The sequence below is a fragment of the Columba livia genome, chromosome 2, assembly GCF_036013475.1.
Source record: "Columba livia isolate bColLiv1 breed racing homer chromosome 2, bColLiv1.pat.W.v2, whole genome shotgun sequence".
Taxonomy (NCBI): Eukaryota; Metazoa; Chordata; class Aves; order Columbiformes; family Columbidae; genus Columba; species Columba livia.
This window is the reverse complement of record NC_088603.1, coordinates 79,863,755-79,885,170: the sequence shown is the minus strand read 5'-3', so window position 1 is coordinate 79,885,170 and position 21,416 is coordinate 79,863,755. Positions and strand designations below refer to the sequence as shown.

The following is a 21,416-nucleotide window of genomic DNA, read 5'->3' as shown; positions in this document are numbered from 1 at the left end:
ATTTTATGATAGGCTACACTATATCACACTCTGTTAAAAGTATAAAGAAGAGCATTTAGCAACTTTTTGTCGCAGTACTTGGAGAAAGGTGGGGAGAGAGTAGTCACCCACTTTTTTTCCCCACTATGTTGTAGAAGATTCACAGCTTCTGTCAGCAACAGACATAAATGCAAACAGAGTTAGACCAATATCATAATCAGCCCCTGGAAGGCATCTTCTAAAAAACAAGTAATGACAGGTGTCGTACTGATATCAACAAGCAAGTGCATGTTCAGAAAATCTACACAATGTCTATCTAGTGATGACTGAACTTGAACTGATGGAGGATGATATCTGTAACCTTATCAAGCTTGCCTGATAACCCACTGTAAACAATATTTCTCAAACCTGTTCTGACAGCCAATGTACAACCTAGTAGCTGATGTCTATTGTGATCCAGCAAAGACTGTGATTATTTTTTTCTAAAGCAAAAGTATGCTGTTGGATTTATTCATTACATTTTTACAAAAAGTGAGTCAAAATAAATTTGTTTATGTATTTCAATACATTATAGCTATAAAATTCAACACCTTCCGGTAGTGCAAAGTAGGTAATGTGATACTGATTATTTCTGTGTTCTTAACACAACATCTTCTAGTAGGTGAGCAAATCCCGTAAGCATCACAGGGAGAAAATCACTGTTGGATGGTGGTGCCTCCTTGAATTATTCTGTGGATGTGTTCAGATTGTAGAATTTTTTCTCAGTCCTATCCCACTACCTAGGTTATTTACTCTCTCAGGTCCTTCAAAGTATGTGCATTGGTTTAGTAAAGGAGGGTATGAGAAGGACCTCAATAGCTTGTATAAAAGAAACTTTACATAAGGAATGTGAAGTTTCCGTATAGATAGCATTCAAAAGAAATAACACATCACACTACAAAGGGAAAAAAAGATGTGCTAGATAAAGTTTTGGCTGGTATTTCAGAAGCTGGGATTAAGCGTGTTAAGTTGTGTACCTTTTTGACAGTTATAATTCCTTCTTGTGTGTCCTTGTCTGTGGTAATTCCAAACATGTCATATCCATCCCCCTCAGTGATGCTGTATTCAATCTCTGCATTTTCATCCACATCAGCATCATTAGCTTTTATCCTGCCAATTGGTGAATCAGGTGGCATAGACTCGGGAGTTCTGAACTGGTATGTGCCTGCAGCAGACAGAGAAAGATATTTTGTCAGTCAGTCTCATGGTACTTTGGACACCCCCTCTCAGCCCACTGTCGATGCTGGGCATGCACAGGTGGGTTAGTCGCTGTGTTTTCTGGCTTTCCTGGGGAAACAGGCTTTTCTAGTAGGAAGGATGGGCATTTAGTTTTTCTAGATACATATATCTTTATCAATATATGTCCCTTTCTAGTCATCACCGGAGTCTCTGTTGGCCATATAAAAATGTATATAGCAAATGTTTTGAAGCCAGAAGACAAATATTAGGAACTGCCAGAGGCCACTGCAGCTTAGTAGCACAAAACCCAAATCCAGGCAAATGCCTGTTAATAATGTGTTACGTTGTATTTTCCTCTGAAAAAATTCTACTTGGGGAATGCTGGCATTATGAAGCTGTATCTTCTGCTTTTAAATCGAAGACACTTATGTCCAGAGATGTATAATTAACTCATTGGAGGCAGAGTGCTATATTTTCTCTTGAGTTGCTCTAATTTAAACGGAAATGCTTTGCCCACAGCTAAGAACAGACTTTGAACTTAAATGACAAGTTGCTTCCAATAACTTTCCTGGTGACTTAACCGCCAAAGCTGGCTGATTTGTCTGATACTATCTGCAATTATTTTCTCTAACAGCTGCTCTTGACTTTGACACACACTGACACTGTAATACACACACATCACACACAGAGCAGTGTTAGAGAAAGAAAAAAAAGAAGAGGAGAGGAGAGGAGAGGAGAGGAGAGGAGAGGAGAGGAGAGGAGAGGAGAGGAGAGGAGAGGAGAGGAGAGGAGAGGAGAGGAGAGGAGAGGAGAGGAGAGGAGAGGAGAGGAGAGGAGAGGAGAGGAGAGGAGAGGAGAGGAGAGGAGAGGAGAGGAGAGGAGAGGAGAGGAAAGGAAAGGAAAGGAAAGGAAAGGAAAGGAAAGGAAAGGAAAGGAAAGGAAAGGAAAGGAAAGGAAAGGAAAGGAAAGGAAAGGAAAGGAAAGGAAAGGAAAGGAAAGGAAAGGAAAGGAAAGGAAAGGAAAGGAAAGGAAAGGAAAGGAAAGGAAATAAGAAAGAAAGAAAGACGTGGACGAAAGCTGAATCACTTTGAATCACTTATGTCCAATAGAAATTACTTTCTAAGATCTGGCTCAAGTGATTCCCTTGAATATCACACAGATATCTATCAAAAGATCTGGGAAGAAAAACAGGTAGAAATATCTGGTATATTTGTGTATGTACTTTTGTCCAATGAGATAAATGCTTCCCAGGTGTAAGTATACATTTTGATAGAATTGCTCTTGGGATCAGTTTATGTACTTAAATAAATATGTTTCAAAACTTAAATATGTTTGATTAAAATGGTTATCTTAAAACACAGTCAATGACAAAGTCTAATAGAAATAATATTGATCACGAAATACAGATTATATCAGTCAAAGCTATTTAATTCAGAGGAAAAATAATTATTCTGTACATTAATTTACCTCTCAGACTATCTACTGCAACTGGAATAAAAATATTACAGGTATGGTTCCCAGTTATTGCAATTAACATTAGCATGATTCTATTGCTTGCTTGCGTTTTGTCTGTTTCTTTCTTACAGGAAGTCTAATACTCAGTAATTTCATGACAGCAGAAACAATACCTGAAGTGAAAAAAAAGATATCAATTTTTGTCCATTCTACTGTAAAGACTTAGAATGTAAATATTCCATACTCTGGGGGAAGCGAGGTGGATTGTCGTTTACATCAGTCAATGTGATGTTCACGGTGGTGGTTCCCGATAATCCGCCCATCTGGCCTCCCATGTCTTTAGCCTGGATGACCACTTGGTACTGGTCCCTGTTTTCACGGTCCATGTTTAGCAAAGCAGTTTTAATAATGCCTGAAATATGAAAATTAAAGAGGGAAAACTCACAGATAAGGTACTGGCTTTGATGGGAATTCTTATTTAAAAAACCCCACAGCCTAAAGAACAAAACAGTCTCTGTGTAATAAGTAAACTTTGTCCAGTACAAATATTTACTGTTATAAGATGGCACATTAAATTATAGACTTGTCATATCATATCTCAGGCTGCAGCCTATGTGACAGACACAATATTAGTGGCATTCCCAGAAAGACATTCTACCTATTTGTGAGCAGTGTTATTTTACATAACTATTTACCCCCTTTCAGTTCCATGCTAAAATCTGTCACCGAACTGGAAAAAGGCTCTTTGTTCATTATAATGTGCTCCATCTTTTCTCTCCTTTTCTGTCAATACTTTTATTTCGACAGATGTGGTTAAAAAAAAAAAAAAAAGGCTAACTCCAGCAAGACATCATTAAAGAGGCAGTACAACAGTATTAAAAGGGAGAAGAGAAAGTAGTTAAGAAAATTGTGGGCATTGAAGAATGCCCAATTATGTATATTTCTATTTATACAATTATTGAAATTATTTTGCCTGTCATTTCCTTTTTCAAAGGCACAAATACCAGTTGTGAGGCCAACTCCTATTGAAATTCAATCATTCAGTTTTACCATGAAGCAAAATGACTGGGTATCTTAAGGCTAAGAACTGACTCCTTTGTAGGCAAAAGGGGTGAAATTCAAGCACTGAAATCCATGGCAAAATTTACAGCGGCTTTGACAGAGACTCATTTCGCTCTAGGAGTTTTGCAATTGATTTCCATGGCAGGAAGATCAAGCCTGTGGTTTACTTTGATTCCCCTCTGTGCCCCATGCAACCCTCTTGCTAAGAGATTATTACTGGTGAACTCCCAGCTACATTATCCTTATTATAACTTTAAATAGTGTAATGTCCAAGTCAGAATGAGTCTATCAGTGCAAAAATCCTTGCCTGTAGTATCTAATACCTTAGTCTTGAAGAGAAGGTCCCTTGGATCTTGACTTTCCCTCTTTACAGAATTTTGTACATTCTTTCACCTCGTATTTTTCTTTGAGACATCTAATCTCTCCCTCCTTTTCCTTGTCCAAGTCTCTTAAGATTTATTTAAGAAACAATACTAAAACCTGATTAATTGTCTGGGATAATCAATTCTTTTCCTGTAACGGTCCTGAAGAGAACTAATTTGTTTAGCTTCCATCAACCTATCACAATGGATGTTCCCATTTAAGGAGTTTGTTGAGATCCTTCGTTTTTCGGTGGAGAAGTTTGTTATAAATCTTGGGAAGAGAATATCTGTGTAGTCTGATTATCAATGGTACAGCAGATTCAGTCAGTCAGAATTCATGTGTTTTACATGCACAGGTTGAAAAGCTGGCTGTTCTTCAGCCCATAAAAAATTCCAGTCACTGTGTATAATTTAAGTGTCTTCCAAAAACAGAGCTCAGAAGTTTTGGATTCTATTTGTGATCTTCCAGTGTAGTACAACAGCCAATTTTACCTCTTCTATCATTATTCTTAATTAAGATTTCTTCCATAGAATTAACATTAAAGTGGTATGTTGTAGATGTACAGAAATTATAATTACTTTAAACAAGTTTTGAAGAAACAGAAGGAGAAAAAAAAAACCCTAAGCTGAACAAGTCCTCAGTCTTAATTTAGCCATTATGAAGATCTATGAGAATTAAGCACTTTTTTCCACACCCACCTGTTTCTCGTTTTCTTCTAAAAGCCAACCTATTTGGTTTAATTTAAGCATCCACAGCAGCCTCTGTACCCACTGCTTCTTAAAAATGATTGAAAATGGGTTCACACCCAGTACTAATTGTATTCATTAGACTTTGTTGTTAAGATTAAATTAAGGTAGGTGTCATGTTTACTGATGTATTGCTCTGTTAAATTTGCCAGATTTTGCACTCAGTAAGATGTAATCTCTTTGAAGTTTTTGTCTAATATGTCCTAGCTTGTCTTAGTATGTCATTTGAAATTGCAGACATTATCATAGAGTGACAGATAAGGTCCCCTGACCTGTCTCAGATTCAACGGAGAAATATGGTTGTCCCTGAAGAATGCTGTAGACAACTTTAGCACTGTTTCCATATGTAGGATCATCAGCATCAGTTGCAGTGACTTGCACAACAAAGGTACCTGCAATGATAAATTAAAGAAAATATAAATCCACATTTTTTTTCATGGCCAAAGCAGTTTATGATGCAGAAAAAGCATAGTTCAGGTTCAGGTCAAACTCGTGGCACAAAGTTAGAGATATTCTTATTTTATAGCAGCTTCTCTGTTCATAAGACACATAGCTACAAAACAAAACAAAAAAAATAGTTGGTTTATTCTCTCTTCATTAAAATATATAGTTATTGATTGGATGTGTAGATCCTTCATCATATTTCTTGTGAAGAAACTAAAAATACACTCCCCTAGATATTGAAGGCATTTAGAATTTGAATCTAAGTCAAGAATATACTTTCTCAAATTTACTTATGCTTGTAAAGTATTTGGCATAGGAATACAAATCTGTTTATTTCATGTGTCTTCTAGAGAAAGAATTTGTGTTGAACCCTAGGCAAAGTGTTAACAAACATACAAAACGATCTTTGGTTTTGGCATTTAAAACAGATTTGTGAATATTACGTTCTTCCTTCACCAGATGAGATTTCATCCATGTGACAAGACCCGTGAATGAGAGCAGACAGTATGCCCCAAAGTCTTTATTTTCATACTGCTTGAGCTTTATTTTAATCTCATTCTTGATTATGATTAATTAATGCTTCTCTCTCTGGATATTATTTCAGATTAGAAATGTGCCTCTTGCAGTTTAACCATCTATGTCTCTCTGACAAAGAAATCAAAATGACCTCCCTAAGAATCAGAGACAAAGAATCAAAACCTGGCAACTTCTCTGGAAAAGATGCAATCTTAAAACCATATTTCAAGGAGGTTATTTTCTTTTTTTTTTTTTTTTTTTTTTGACTTATTCCTACAGCTTGATACATTTTAAATCAATAGAAAGATTTCAATAGACTTCAGTGGACTTTGGACCTTTTTCCTTTTGCACAAAAAGAGCAGCAAAGGTCATAGGAAGTTAATGTTGTGTCTCTGAATCAGTGATGGGTTGACTCAAGCGAGTTTTCATTCCCCAGTTGTATACAACCACTTCTGCTCCTGTACTTTTCCATTATTTTTCTTTTTACCCTCCTGAACTAAAGAATGGTTGCTGAACAGATCTAGGGATGGTGTGGACACACTTAGGTGACCACGGATTACCATCTGCTACTACACTGCTACACTGCTACTAAATCATAGTAACAAAGTGTATTAAACTCTACATATGTCGTGTAACACAGCTTAGCACACCTCTCTTTCACTGTGAGCTAAACTAATCTTGCATGTTTTTTTCTGGTACAACACAAGGAATGGGTTTCACTTAGCTGACACATCTGATTCCATCAAACTTGCCACTGTTTTCCTGGAGTTAGATTTTTTTTAAAAGGCTGAGCTGCTTTACTCCAGACTCAAACAGTGGATGTCTGTATTCAGTGCCTGTAAACTTCTAGCCCTTTATTAAGTCCACAGAAAAAACCCAGATTAGACACTGAAATCAATTATTAGTTGGCACCTACCAACATCTGACATTTCAGGAATGCTGGCATTGTAAACATCCTTTGTAAACATTGGCTCATTGTCATTGATATCATGGATCTTAATGATGAACTCAGATTCTGGTTCCACTGGTCTTCCAGTCCTTCTGTTTATAGCCTGGGCACGGAGTATGTAGACCGGCTTTTCTTCCCTGTCTAGTCTCTTTGTGGCCTGGATGTCACCAGTGTTTTCATTGATAATGAAGAGGTCTCCTGCTCCATCTCCAGAAAGGATGTACTTAAGTGATCCATCTCCTTTATCCTGGTCTGAATGCAGCTGGTGGTGAAATGGGGATTAAAAAAAAAAAAAAAGAAAGAAATAATTGAAACACAATTCTAGATAATTTAACTGATACCATGGTAGATGCTTTACTATTATTAATACCCAGCCAATAGGCTGTACACTGCTTTTGGAAAATGAGATGATACCACAGTAGAAGCAGTGAATTGATAGAGTTGTGTCTTGATGTTGGAATTGAAATGATCTGCAACATGGTAAGAAATTGCCTGAGGAAAACCATGAACTGAAGCTGCAGATCACTTTCCCAAGCTAAGCATACATCAGTCAGATCTAAATGTTAGTGGCCTAAGTAGAATCCTAGGCAAATATAGGACAGTCACATCCTACAGTGGAAAAATACTGGATTCAGGAATTGCAATAAGGAAGGAATTAACAAGTGGCCAGGTCAGCTACTTCTTGAGTTTAAATTCTGGATGCTCTGCTCTTACTCCCTGTGGACATTATGTAATACACCACACAGTGAACAACATAATAACATACTAAATACATACATGAACAGCAGATAAGTATATGCATTTACAGATGCAGCAAAATAAGAGCAGAGGTGGGCAGGCATACTAGACCATTCCAGCACTGGTAATGAAGGGATCAGTTGCCTTATGCAAAGGGACATTGACTAAATAGGGGAAATAAGAGAATGATAGTAATTAACATAAAAAGGATGAGCTGCCCAAACAATCATTTTTTTTTCCCCAGGAGATTTCCATGTCTCTTGAATACTGCTAAGCACAAGCACAAGGTACAACTGATAAAATCATACTCTCATGGCTATTCCTTTGATAAAACCTTATTTATCCCTCCTGGCCTTAAAAACAAGGCTACAATTAAATCAACTAAAATCAACTACAATTATTTTCATTGTTACATTAGAGAAAATAAAAAATTTAAAAAGGAAACATTTAAATGGCTTCTAAAGTCAAGGCATAGGTGATGAAATTTGTGGGAAAAAATAATCTATTAGGTAGCAGATTCCTGGAAATTATTTATTTTGTAGAAGAGACAAGTTTATGAATCAGGAGAGCTGGACTTACTCAACCAGCTCTTTGCTTCTCTTTTCTTGTACACAAGTTAGAAAAAAAAAAAAACACAACTATTTGACTATGTGGCAAAGTACTTAACGTTGCTGTATGACATACTTTGTAGAAGAGAAAGATTTGTAGGTTTAAAGAATATAGAAAATCTTCACAGCCTTCAGCATGACCACATGGTCAATGTTCTGAGCTCCCTCCAACTTTCTGCCCAGATCAGTGCTTTGCTGGCAGCCTACTGACAACCCACTTTGTGGCATGGTGCTCCATCATGTGCATTTATGCCTACAGTCCCTACAGAAAGCATGAGCCATACAATAAACCATGTGTTTAAGGGTAAAACTCTTTGCCAACACACATTTCAAAAGTGCCCAATAATGCAAAATCGCAGCACTGTAGTATGTTTAATTGTTAGCAGATGTGCCGAAGCATTCTTCTTAATTTTGTTCTTCAGGGAGAAAAAAAGCATTCCATGTGATTTTGCACAGAGCCCTTTCTCTCGATAATAAGGACACCAATAGTAGCTTCTATGCAACATTTTTCGTAAGTAGATTTCAAAACCCTTCAGAAAAGCAGTCAGAACCATTTGCTCTTTTTTTTTTGGGTAACAACGCATAGGAACTTGAAGTTTCTCAGAAGGCTAGTACTGGAACCTGGAATAGAATTCAGGTCTCCTGAGTCTCATTCAGTTGGCCAATATACTTGGCCACAGGGCCTGCAGGAATTATATGATTTGCTAGATATAATCTCAACCTCTGATGAATATCTGTTAGACCTGCTTGTTAAGAAATCAGACTAGAAGTCTACTGCAGGAAGTAATTTCAATTGGATATTTGAGTATAATTTTCCTCTAAGGCATCCTGGAACAAAAAAGGCATAAAAAGAATTTTGCCTTTAAAACAGTATTTTTTATTATTGTTTCACATCAAAAATTCAACTTTTGTTTGCCTTGAAAGCCTCTTTAACTTTGTCTGCATCATATTGGGAAAAAGAAAAAAAAACAGCCCTCAATAATAGGCTATCGTGAATTCATATGAATCATGGAATAGTTCTGTTGTCACACCTATTACAGGCTCAACTCTCAAACTCATTTTTGTCATCAATTTAGTTAAACCTGGTTTCAATTAGCAAAGTAGCAGAAAAAGATCAAGCTAGAAAAGGTGGTGGAACCCCTGGGAATTTTCTTCCTTAATATTCTTCATCTAGTCCAGACCACCTAAACGGCTAAAAATGGAAACTTTTGTGATTTTTTTTAAATCCGTAGTTTATGAAATTTCCGCTCCTCCTCCACAATTAATTCACCTGTGTAAGATCAGCTGTGGTTTTGGATATCAAGGCAAAGTATATCTCAGTGTAATGATTCATCAATATTGAGAATGAGGTGATCTTCACCAAAGGTTCAATCTCTAGCCCTTCAGCAACAGCACTAACATTTGAAAATAAACATTGCCTCTAACAAGATCCTTTCCAGCTTCAATACCTTTAGTTTTACAACTTTCCTGAAGACACAACAGAACAAAGTACTCAGCTGCCCAGGCTATATGTGGATTATTTACTGTGAGAGCGAGGCCTTGGGGAGATCATGTCCTGTGTGCCAGCATGTATTATGTAGAGCTAAGGCTGGCTGAGTGCCTGTTCTTCAGACCAACAGTGAACTTACAATGTGTCACCATATGTGGCCTTGAGAACCTGACTCACGAAGGATCTCAAAATGTATGATTATAATATTTTTGATTTTGGTAAATTAGGATAGTTCTCTAAATGCTTGGCATCAGGGTTTTTGTGGGATAGGCTTATATCACAACACAAGGATCAACTGCTTAATAGCTGAGCCAAAATAGCTCAGATTTTGTTCTCTTCTTCTCAGAAAAAAATGTGTTTATATATTAGAAAAAACAAGCAGATCTCTAGAAAAGTTTCTCATAGATTAGAAATTTGTAACATTCACCGGTCCTTGACTGTTTCCTTGGTAGAAATGTTTTATCTAGGCAAAGACAATAATCTGTTTTATTCTTTCTTAACTGTCAGTTTATCCTGTAATTAATATTTTGTCTGTGTGGCCACTATGAAGGTGGAAGTTGCTACAATCACCATGTTGAAAAAAATAAACTGTGAGTAAAGTTAAAGGAGAAAGAAATGGTGCAATTTGAGGTCAAATGAAGGGCCTGGAGGTGAGATGCACTTAAAAATACAGTTGATGGTTTTGTATATAAAACTTAACACTATTGTTAGATTATGAGGATGAAATTAGTAGTATAACAACCCCCACTTTCTTTTAAAGTTGAAGTTATTTTTCACTATCCAGATACATCACCACAAAGGAAGTTTTCTGTGATGAGATATGCATATATATTATACTGCAGATGCTTTTAGCAGCTCCAATTCTAGCCAATGCAAGATATTATAGCTTCACTCTGTGTGCTAACCCATGTTGCAAAAGAGTATCCATTATCCTCTGCATAAACTTGGTCAGATAAATGGGCCGTGGCAGATAGTCATGGGATAGAATAAAATGTCTTGGGACACAGTGCTTGTGTCACCTGGGCTGTATGGTATTACCATTAGTCAAGACAAAGTTACTTCAGCCAAAAGTTTTTAGGACTCCATGTAAAGGTAGCTTTTATTTCCACAGGAACTCAGTGTTACTTAATTTCAATTGAGTGCTCAGACTGAACTGAATAATACCCTAAAGGTAAGCAAAATTGTGAAGAACTAAGTCTATGCAATAAAAAGTAAATGCATCAGCAATTGCTCTTTATTAATATTACAGTAAATTGTTTCATTTAGAATCTAATCTGGACACTTTTGTGAAATCGTCCATCAATCACTGGCTAAGGCAGAGGATGAATGACAAATTAAAGATTTTACTATGCCCTAGGCATACTTTTACTCATTCTACTTTAATACCACTGTTAAGTGAACCATCTGGTTTGCTAGTAATGACTTGCAGTCAGATAAAAACTGTCCAGCGTCTGCCTTTCTTCTGCCCCCCTGAAATGTCCTGGCCTTAAACATTCAAATACAGCTGGTCTGAAAACAGGAGAGGCGTCATGCCTCCAGGAAGAGGCGTTTAAAGTACATGCAAGACTGCAGAATTAGCTGCCTGTGTTTAACATTCTGCTTGTTGTCACATACATAATCACTTTAAAAGGAGCATTGCTGTCTTTATTTTCAAATTTACCATAATCAGGAGTAGCTTCCTTCTCTGCAGTCTCTGTCAGAGCCCTCTGAAAGCACCAAGAGCAATGGCAATGGTGTATCTTCAGCACAACAAAAAGGAAAATGCAAGAAAAAATACTTGTACCATTGGCTTTTTTTTTTTCCTAATTTCCAGAGTGAATATATTTACAGCCTTTGCATTCATCTCCAATAGATAGTATCACTTCGCTTTAAAACGGCACTCTGGGAAAATTTTACCAAAGTTCTAAAAATTGATTTGGACCTATGCTACACACATAGGAATTAATTCAGCATGTGGGAAGAATTGAAGAGCATCTTTCATGTGTTTTTGCAGTAGGACTATAAATTGATACAGCATGAAAGCAGCAAATCTAATTAGCATTAAGTTGTACAATTCATTATTGCCCATCTCTAATATTACAAAGGCATGAGCTATACTCCAGAATGTTGGCAGCACTTCCAAAAGAAGCAGTGTTAGTGTGTTTGAACAGAGGTGTGGGACGGTGTATCCCTGGGTTGGTCATGGCAGGGCCTGGCAGCCAGGGCCCATCCCACCATTTCAGCCAGGAGCGGGGGAGCCAGGGCATTCCTGGCCATGGGCATCAGGCACCTCTCTGGGGACAAAGCGGGCCAAGGCCAGGACACGATGTGAGCCCGTAGGGGAACCCAGCTTGGCAGGGCCCATGGCCAAGCAGAGCAGGGCTGCGGGGAGCTGGAGACCAGCCTTACTGCAGTGCTAGTGGGGCAGGAGATGATGGCTCTGGGGCCTGACATGTGGTCCTGGGCCATGGGCTAGGGGAGGGAGCCCTGGGACTGGGCAGGGACAGTCAGGGCTGGCGGTACCTCAGGGCCCTTTTCTAACCATGTTAAATTCAGCTTTGTATGAAACTGTATGAAACAGCAGTACCCAAGTTGTATAAAGAAAGTGAGATCCCATATATTTCAACAGGTTAAGGCTAAGCACTAACTTTTTTGAATGTTTAAATGGAATACATTTGAGAGAAGTGGCTTTCTAACATGCATATTTGTAACATGATTGTACTGAAAATGTGCTTTTATAGATGTAGTAATTAAATTCCAAAAACTTGAAATTGCAGGCCATGAATATTCTCCAGAATGAAATAACATCCTTCCTCTACCTCACTCTATAGCACTCGTTTAAACAGCACAGTTAATCTGATTTATGAAGTGGCTTTAGGTTGTGCAAGACAGCTGTAAATTACAGTTTGGCTCCTGCTAATGTCATATTGCCAGTTATGATACCTGGCAAGTCGGTGGGTAGGATGATTTTCCTTCCACCAAGTTCTGTTTCCTGTTGTGAATATCACAACCTACTCACTGAATTTCAGAGCAGTTACTGAACCTCAGTAAAGATCAAAGTCAATAGACCTTGGGATGTATGCGCTAAACCATCAACCTACAATTATCCAGAAATAAGCTCCCTGTTATGTCTTATTATTTGTTTGCATTTATAAGAGGAACTTGCTATTCTGGGATTGCTGTGGTCACATTTTTGTCTCCTAATATAATAAAGAAATAGAGACCAATTATTAAAATAGTAAGTAGGCAGTTGGTATCTAGCTAACAAAGAGAATTACAGGTTTACTCTTGGCAGTATTCGTAGCACATGATTTCACTCCAAATGGAATAGATCCAAACAACAGAGTCCTAGAATCATAGAATTGCTTGGGTTGGAAGGAATCTTAAAGATAATCTAGTTTCAACTCCCTTGCCATGGACAGGGAAACCTTCCACTACACCAAGTTGCTCAAAACCCCATTGAACCTGGCCTTGAACACTTCCAGGCATGGGCCATCCACAGCTTCTCTGGACAGACTGTCCCAGTGCCTCTCCACTCTCATGGTGAAGAGTTTCTTCCTTATATCTGATCTAAATCTACCCTCTTTCAGTTTAAAGCCATTACCCGTTGTCCTATCACTACATGCCTTTGTGAAAAGACCCTCTCCAGATTGTTCTATCTAGTAATGAACAAATTCAATCACATGGATTTCTTGAGGTCATGTAGTGCAATGGTACAACATTCAGAAAAAATGAAGTGCTTAAAATGAAACTGCTAATACTATAATATTGCACAAAGTTTCTATTTCAAAATAACAACCTTACACTGTTTCCTGTCTCTTCCAGTGCTCAATATCCCTATTACATCAACCAACCTCTTCAATTAGTATTGTAATCAACACCACTAATATAACCAATTAATCAGCACCAAAGGTTATGCTTCACTTGGTGACTCTGTGTTAAAAGGAAAATGGCATTGTTTTTGCACATTAGGTAATAAGTATTCATGTATATTTTGCTGAAGTTTGAGCGTAGACTTTTTTTTAATGCACAAAAAATGCCCCCCAAACACTGTATATGTTCCATATACCTACTAATATATACACACACTGTATCATGTATCATCAGGGCAAATATCTAGACAACTAATTGATTTCATTTTGTGGTCCACATAACCTCTCTATCTGACTCACCCCTAAGGCAAAGTATTCTACCCACTGCATGGTATTTTGTACTTCCTGCTCCAGCCCCTGTTCTCAAAGCCTCTTGACTGCAAAATGCTGCTGCTTCTTGTGTTTCCTAAATACTGGCTGAAGAAGAGACAACATGGCCTGTAGTTGGTGGTGGCATATATGTGTGTTTATAGAACAGTCATTTGACCACTCAAGTCACAATGTAGGTTTATTTGCCTCATGCAGCTGCTATTCTTCTGAACTGTATATAAAATTAATGGTTTTGACACCTTTATTCCTCTATAAAATTTAACTGAAAGCAATGAATTGATTTAAAAAATATTTAGAGAGGGCCAACGGAGTGAGATAGAGGGTAGAGTGTTGAAGATAGTTATCCACTCACTTCAGATATCTGAAAGGTTATATCAAGACTTAGGTACCTGCCCTTAGGGACCATTATTTCCAAAATGCAGCTTGAATTTCTGTTAAAAATAGGAAGGTAGATGCTAAAAAGAAAAATTGAAAGACACCAGGAGAAAGATGTTACAGTGCTTCCAGCTTTCATTGGTGTTTAGAGAAACTAGAAGAGGTGATTCCTTTCTATTCTTATATAAAGTAATTTGAAGATTATATGAAAATTTATACTCTATGCCCTCAAAAGAGCTGGAGAGCTGGAGTTTGAAGTAAGATTCAAGAACTGTAATTTTCAGGAAAAAAGAATATATTTCACAAGATTAAAAAGAATTGCAAACAGACCCAGCCTTGCTAGATCACAGCACTATGATTCCAGATGTATAGCTGTCAGATACAGCAGTTCCACACCGGGGCTGTTACAGTGCTGCAACAGCCACTTGAAGTAGATTCTCGCTTTTTTCATGTCCTCACAAACCCAAGATCTGCTTTCCTATGCAATCAGCAGTCTTCATCACTTGCTTGAACTTACAGATGTCATGGTTCATAGAATACTTACATTAGTTAAATACAGAAAGCGATTAGTTTACTACAGTAAGTATAGTTACTATAGTATAGTTCATACAGTAAACCTGAATATGGCTTGGTGTGACTGATTCCTGAGTGTTTCAGATTTTTAATGCAGTTTTAACCTGCTTCCCATTGTATCTAGTGAAGAAAAAGGTTCAACAAGTACTTAGTTCCTGTTTGAAGAAATTGACGCTCTGGTGGTTAGAAAGAATCTTGTTTTCCAAGATTAGGTGTGCTGTTCTTGTACTAGCATTGATTTTCTGTTTTAAAAACCTCCTCCCACACGCATATATTCTTCCTCATCCAACATTTATAGATAACAATCCCATATGCTCTCACTATTTTTCTTTGCTAGGCTACCAGCCTATATACAGACTTGCAAAATAGGCACTTCCAAGTCCTCAGCTGGAATCCTGTTTACAACCCCAGTCCCTCATTTTCACGTCAAGTGGATTCCAAAAAGAGCCAATGAAGAAAGGATCAGATATGAAGGGCTGATGATCCTGGTCTTTTTTCTGCATTTCAATTTGCCTTCTGTGTAAATGGACACAGGTCTTTGAACAATTCTGTTAATATTTTCCCATCTCTATGAGAAATGAGTGAAGATTTCCCTGTCTCTATTAGAAAGGAGTACAAACATTTGCCATTTTCGTTGCCATATCAAACTATTTTCTTCCTGTCATCCCGTGACTAAAACATTCAAGATTTTGTCCTTCTCTTGCTCTTGCTGTTTCTAATTTATGATTTTTTTTTAATAACTCCTGTTTCAAGAACATCGCATTTTTATTGTATTTCCCTTCCATTTTGAAGAACTTCCTTTTCTTCCTGTATGATACCCTGATCAGCAATAAAGGATAAAATTCAGTACTGAAATCAGACATGCAAACATTAAATCTGTAGTAAATTAATGAAATACAGCACTGAAGAATGAGATTTCTGCATTTTGGGGTGTTGGTTTCCTTTGAGTTATTGGAAAATATGCTGTATACTATTTACATTGCGTTTACTTTCTTGGGCTTTGTTTGTAAGAAGTTGTACAGCAGAATCAGAAACACTTTAAACCCTGGCTGAACACTTTAATCCCTAGCTGAATGCTATGGGATCCTATTAATATAAGAATATATAACAGACTATAATTTCATATAAAGTTCATATTGGCAAGCTACTTCTTTTAAGTAAACTATATCAGGCTTGGTTGCATGGAATCAGATATATTACAAGAATAACTCAGTAAAAAAAATAATAATAAAAATATAAATGATACAGGTATCCAATACTTGCGGTATCAAAATGCAACTGAAAAGTCTTATTAAGATAAACACCTTGGAGTATACCAGAGGAAGGGTAAAACAGTAATGCCCTCTAAGGGCTCCCTTTAACCTAAGTACTGGTTCTTAGTTCTAAACCTGAGGTTTTTACCAATAAGACTCCATGAGATACAAAAAAAATGAAATTAATGCTAAAATTGCACCCACTGCAAATGGTAAAAAAGCTACAAGTCAGATAGAAGTGCTCAGTAACAGCAGTATAAGCTTCAAAACCAAAACAAAACAAATCAGATTGTCATGATATCAGGAACCACAGGAAGAATAAAAAACATCTAGGAGAAGAAAATTCACCAAGGTGATGCTATCTTTCTGTTTCTTGAGAGTATCAAAATGTCAGTGATCTTTCTCATTCACTTTTAAAAGTAGGAGTGTCAGTCTGTTCCCTGTGAATGAATGACACTAAGAGAAGCTAAAAACTGATCTTGTGCTGCTGAACAACTTCAGGAAATGAATGGACCAAAAAGCACTGAGAACACTTCAAGATTCAGAAGCAACCAGGTACTCCAAAGGCAAACTGAGGATAAAAGATGGTGACATCTGATTTCAAAACAAACAAAACATAGAAAAGGCCTATAATAAAAGTAAAGGGTGCTGGACTGAACCAAACCAAACAAACAAACAAAAAGAAATAGAGTATAAAGGGCCCTGCAATATGAATTTGTCATTTGACCAGGGACAAGATGCAAAAGGCTCTTGGTTTGGACCCTCCGGGCAGGCTGGAAGGCTGCTTTCATTCTCTTTTTTTGAGGGCTATATGTGAGACCACATGGACTGAGACTGACAGGGACAACAGTTTGGCTGATGTTGTGATCCTTGGTTTATGGAACAGGCTGCTCAAACAGTAGTTGCAAACCTATTGTTGTGTTTTAAAAGTATGAAGCTAAGAATTAATATCCATATGCTGGTGACTCACACCTTTATTACCCACCCTTCAAAATCAGAAATGGGTTTTATAACCCGAAGTGAAAACATGCAGCCACAGCTAATCAACTTTGCAAAAGATCAATTGGAAAGTGTCAATCACTCCAACATTGCCTAGGGCCCATCAGCTCTTTTCCCTCTTGGGTTCGCCAACTGCGGCTGCTCTTCACTGTGATTAAATAGGGACAATGGCACAAGAGCTTTTGTCCTGCACTGCACTACCTCAAACCAGGAAGGTCCATTATTCTTTTTGCTCTTCTCTTTAAGGACAACTCATCAGATCTTAATTAATAGATAGCAAAGCTGTAAACTAGGTAAAGGTGTCTCCATTTTCTCCCGAGCATAGTGCTGCTGCGCTCTTCTGTGGTAATGCAGTTTTATTTGTCTCTCTTCCTACTATCTCTAAGCACAACTATAGCAGGAATTTACAAAGTTTTCCTTTACAAACAGGTCTTTAATTTATAAGGCACAAGAGACTGTGGTGTCAAGTCTGATCTCTATACATACAGGCCATTGAATTTCATGTTATTTTAAAAAACTTATCTTTGAACTACTATCTAACAGTAAGAAAGATAGCCAAGCGTCCTTCTAGACTCAAAAGAATTCTGCCTGTCACTTTAAAAAAAAAATAAAAATCTTCAGTTCTAACCTTAATTTTCCCAGTTTTACTTACAGAATTTGGGTTTCATTATGCCTTTGTCTGTTACCATCACGGTAGCGATGGTAACAAAACAGAATTGTACAGACTTCTGCAATTACCCTCATAAAAGCACAGAGATCTAGTTGTTCTCTTACATAAGACCAAGGCAGTTAAAAAAAAAAAATACAGATATTGTGCTTTTTGGTCCATCTATTTTAGTATCTGGCATCTCTTTGTCATACTTCCCATCATGTATTTTTGCCAAAGTTTTTAAACTGTGTGGTAGCATCACTACCAGGCAGAGACGAGAAATGGTTTTAGTTGAGGCATCAGCATTCGCTTACTAAAAAGCATAAAGGACCCCCAGTCTTATAATATTTTACCTCAGGTACTAAGAAAACTCTCTACACAAGTATCTAAGCAGAAGATTAGGAGGGATTAAAAGTTATTTTCTTACCTAGTGTATATACTTCCATGATCAGGAATGAAAACTCAAACCTTTGGATCCTTGAAATCCATAAAGAGATGTATAAGTAATTTCTTTTAGGAGACAGACTTTCTCATCACTTCAAATTTACCACCGTAACTAAACAGTCCGTCATTGGATTCAAGTGTGAGTCTTAAAGACTGAATGGGAAAATTAGTTTGAAGCATCACTGATTATTTTCTTGGTATAAAAAAATACAAACAAGGAGTGGAGTGCATTTAGGTATGTTTCTTCAACAAAAAAAACCCCAAATATGCAAGGAAAAGATAGGCTTGTAGCCAAAAATACAGGACTGGCAGGTTTTAATACTGTCTCTGTCAGAGTGTTCCTGTCTGATCTTAGACAGATCACTATTTGATGCCTCTGCATTCTCCCTGCAGTAAAATGTGGGTTGTTAACAATGTCCATTTCTGTATGTAATGATTATAACATGATTTGAGAGCCTTGGGTGTAATTTTTTTCTGTGGTAGACTGTGGAAAGACTGAGGATTGCTTAACTGGGACAAAGACTAGCAATTCTGTAGCTTTCCCACAGCCTGCTGCATTTAGAGTGTGGGGGGATGGCATGTTCGTAATCCAGCTGCAATTCTAGAAAATCTAATTGCTTTCAGTTGTTTATTATTATCCACCAGTTGAAGGTTACTGCCACCAGAGAAAAGCTAAGGGATGGGGTAGATGGGAGAGTTTCTGCAGCCTGGGACTGGCTCTATTAGCTCAAATAACATTTGGAGGTATCTTTAGATGTAAGACTTTGTGGTAAAGTGAAAAGAAATGTAGTTGTTTCCATGTCTGCCGGCTGAGCTGTGAAGTTAAGGATAATTAAGTGCCTAGCTTGTAATGCTTTTCAATGGGGATACAATGAGTCCCTAAAGGGAAGGATGCCTCCCTGGGAAATCTCTCCTCTAAACCCCCATTTTTCAATATGAATTGTGCATGCAATTCAAGAGCACCTACCTTTGTTTTAGCTTTTTTTCCAAACAGAGCAAAATAGTTCTAATATCCTGATATCCTTTTATAGGTAAAAGACAAGTGCGTGCACAGGTAAAGGTACCTACAGCATAGTTAATGTATCTCCACTGTTTAAGATTACTAATTAATATATAAAACCTGTTCCATTTTCCTTTTTGAAAGAAAAGATACTCACTGAGCCAAAAGGCCCAGATACTTAGGGACATGCTTTCGTGGCAGTGCTGGGTTAACAGTTGGACTTGAGGATGTTGAGGGTCTCTTGCAACCAAAATGATTTTATGACATATCTCATATTTTAAAAATTACATAGGGGAAAACAAAAACATATGAGGTTTTCTGTGTACCCAGCCGTTTTTTGGCAGAAAGCTTTTATGGGTTTGATCTAAATATTTTTCAGTTAATTTGAAAATCTCCAGCTGACTATAATGGGACTTCTGTCCTGTACTGCATCATTCAATCAAAAAGTGAACTCACATTGTAGATGACAGTACGTACTCTTCCAAGATTAGGAGATTTTATTTTTCAAAAAAAATAGTACGTTGAACAATCACGCACTTCTATAGTTAACAATATGTTTTAGTATATGTCCCTTGTTCTCTAAATTTTGTAGTCGGTGTAGTTAGTGATATATGCCCAGCTTTGATTTCTCAGGGAATTTACCCAGGGATAATTCCTTACTCTTTATCAGTGGTCAGAATTATTTCATTTCATCACGGAGAAAATGTTTTCTTTGGACTCACAGGCTTTCAGAAGTGCCTCAAATTTATATAGTTGGCAAATACAGCAACCTAATTAAGATTTATGAACAAATACACTTCTAATTCTGTGAAAATGTCTATTCTCCTGTGGGGATAGGGGAGAATATATCTTAAAAATGAACTAGGAAAAAAAACAAAACAACCCTTTGGCCTAATATCCAGAAATGTTTTTACTGGGTTATAGTTGAATAAAACATCAGGCTTCTTCAGCAAGTAACAGCTTCTGACTACTCCCTGATGGATGCGCTTGAAAGCAAATGCTCATCCTTTGCTTACTGACAAAGGTGACCCTTTGATATTCTGAGCACTTGATGCTGACAATCAAATCCTGAAATACGTGTATGAATTTTATATGCTATATAAAAGTGTGTGTGGCAGGGAGAAAAGCAGGGGGATGGAGAAGTGAGAATGTAGAAAAACACTAAAATAAATGAGAACCCACATTCAGATTTAAATGAAGACTTAAGAAGAAGGAAATTAATTCATATGCACAGGTTTAGTTGAACCTTTATTTGCATGTCTGGATCATCTAGTTCTACAGATCAGAAGCTTGAAATATGAAAAATGTCTCCATGCTGTTTTGTTCCCCAGCTTTGTTTCTAAACAAAAGTTTGTGACTTGTAAACAGATAGTTAAGGATTTGTGTGAGACAGCAGGTACAATCTAAAAGGCTGCACATTTAAATTTCAGCAGGAACCTCTTGAGAAAGGCTGCTCAACTAGGAATATATTTATGGGAAACGTTAGCCAAGGCTGCCATTGAGTAGATTATTCTTTCAAATGAGTACTTCTCAAAGTGCATTACTTGGGATGTGAAGGGATAGCTCACATGGCTTGAATGCTGCAGCAGAAGAATGTAGGCCCTTTGGAAAGACCAGGCCAGGAGGGCAAGGAGGTAGATTAGCAAATGACCAGCTCAAGTAGCTGGTCAAAACTTTGCTTTGGAACAGGTGACAAATCAGTCAAGAGATTGTGGATAAGAGCACATAGTAACACAGGACATAACACTAGGCATCTGCTGCAGACTGCCTGCACAAGAGGTGAAGTAGATGAAGTCTTCTTTGGACAGATGCAGGAAACCCTATAATTGCAGGCCATCGTACTCATGGAGACCTTTAATCATGCTGGTGTCTGCTGGAAGGGCAATATATCTGTGTACAAGCAACTCAGGTTTCTGCAGAATATTGTAAGAAAATTTCTTAGCACAGGTGTTTGATGAGTTGACCAGAGGATGCATTATGTTGGACCTATTACTCATGAATGAAGAAGAACTGCTCAGGGGTGTGAAAGTGTCATTTCCCACAGGCCCAAAAGATCTTTGAGCCTAGCAGAAAATTCTGATGGAGTGAAGCATCATCCACAGCAGACAAAAACCATAAATTAGGAGCCTTTTAAGTGAAATGGACAAACTCGGTTCCACAGGACAACACTGGATACATCTAAGGATGGTGGCAGAATGTTTTCTTTCTGCAAGGTCTGAAAAGCCATAGTCATTGGGGAAGGTTCTTAAATTCTGAAAATAGGGAAAGTCACACCCATTCTAAAAAGAGCAAGAACAAGGATCTGGGAGCTAGAGTCTGGCCAGCAAATGCTCATCCTTTGCTTACTGACAAAGGTGACTCTTTGATATTCTGAG

The 21,416-nt window shown here is 37.6% G+C and overlaps 1 protein-coding gene across 5 annotated transcripts in view; it reads right to left on the bottom strand.

The window, feature by feature from the left end:
- Positions 1 to 21,416, bottom strand: part of LOC102096149 (cadherin-6) — a 110,009-nt gene that overhangs the window by 23,889 nt on the left and 64,704 nt on the right. For all 5 annotated transcript variants that reach the window (XM_065052605.1, XM_065052606.1, XM_065052603.1 and 2 more), the window contains 4 exons: positions 6,700 to 6,994; positions 5,096 to 5,215; positions 2,897 to 3,064; positions 996 to 1,183 (listed from right to left, as the gene is read on the bottom strand). In XM_065052605.1, the coding sequence (XP_064908677.1) occupies positions 996 to 1,183; positions 2,897 to 3,064; positions 5,096 to 5,215; positions 6,700 to 6,994 (771 nt within the window). The remainder of the gene's footprint in view (positions 1 to 995; positions 1,184 to 2,896; positions 3,065 to 5,095; positions 5,216 to 6,699; positions 6,995 to 21,416) is intronic.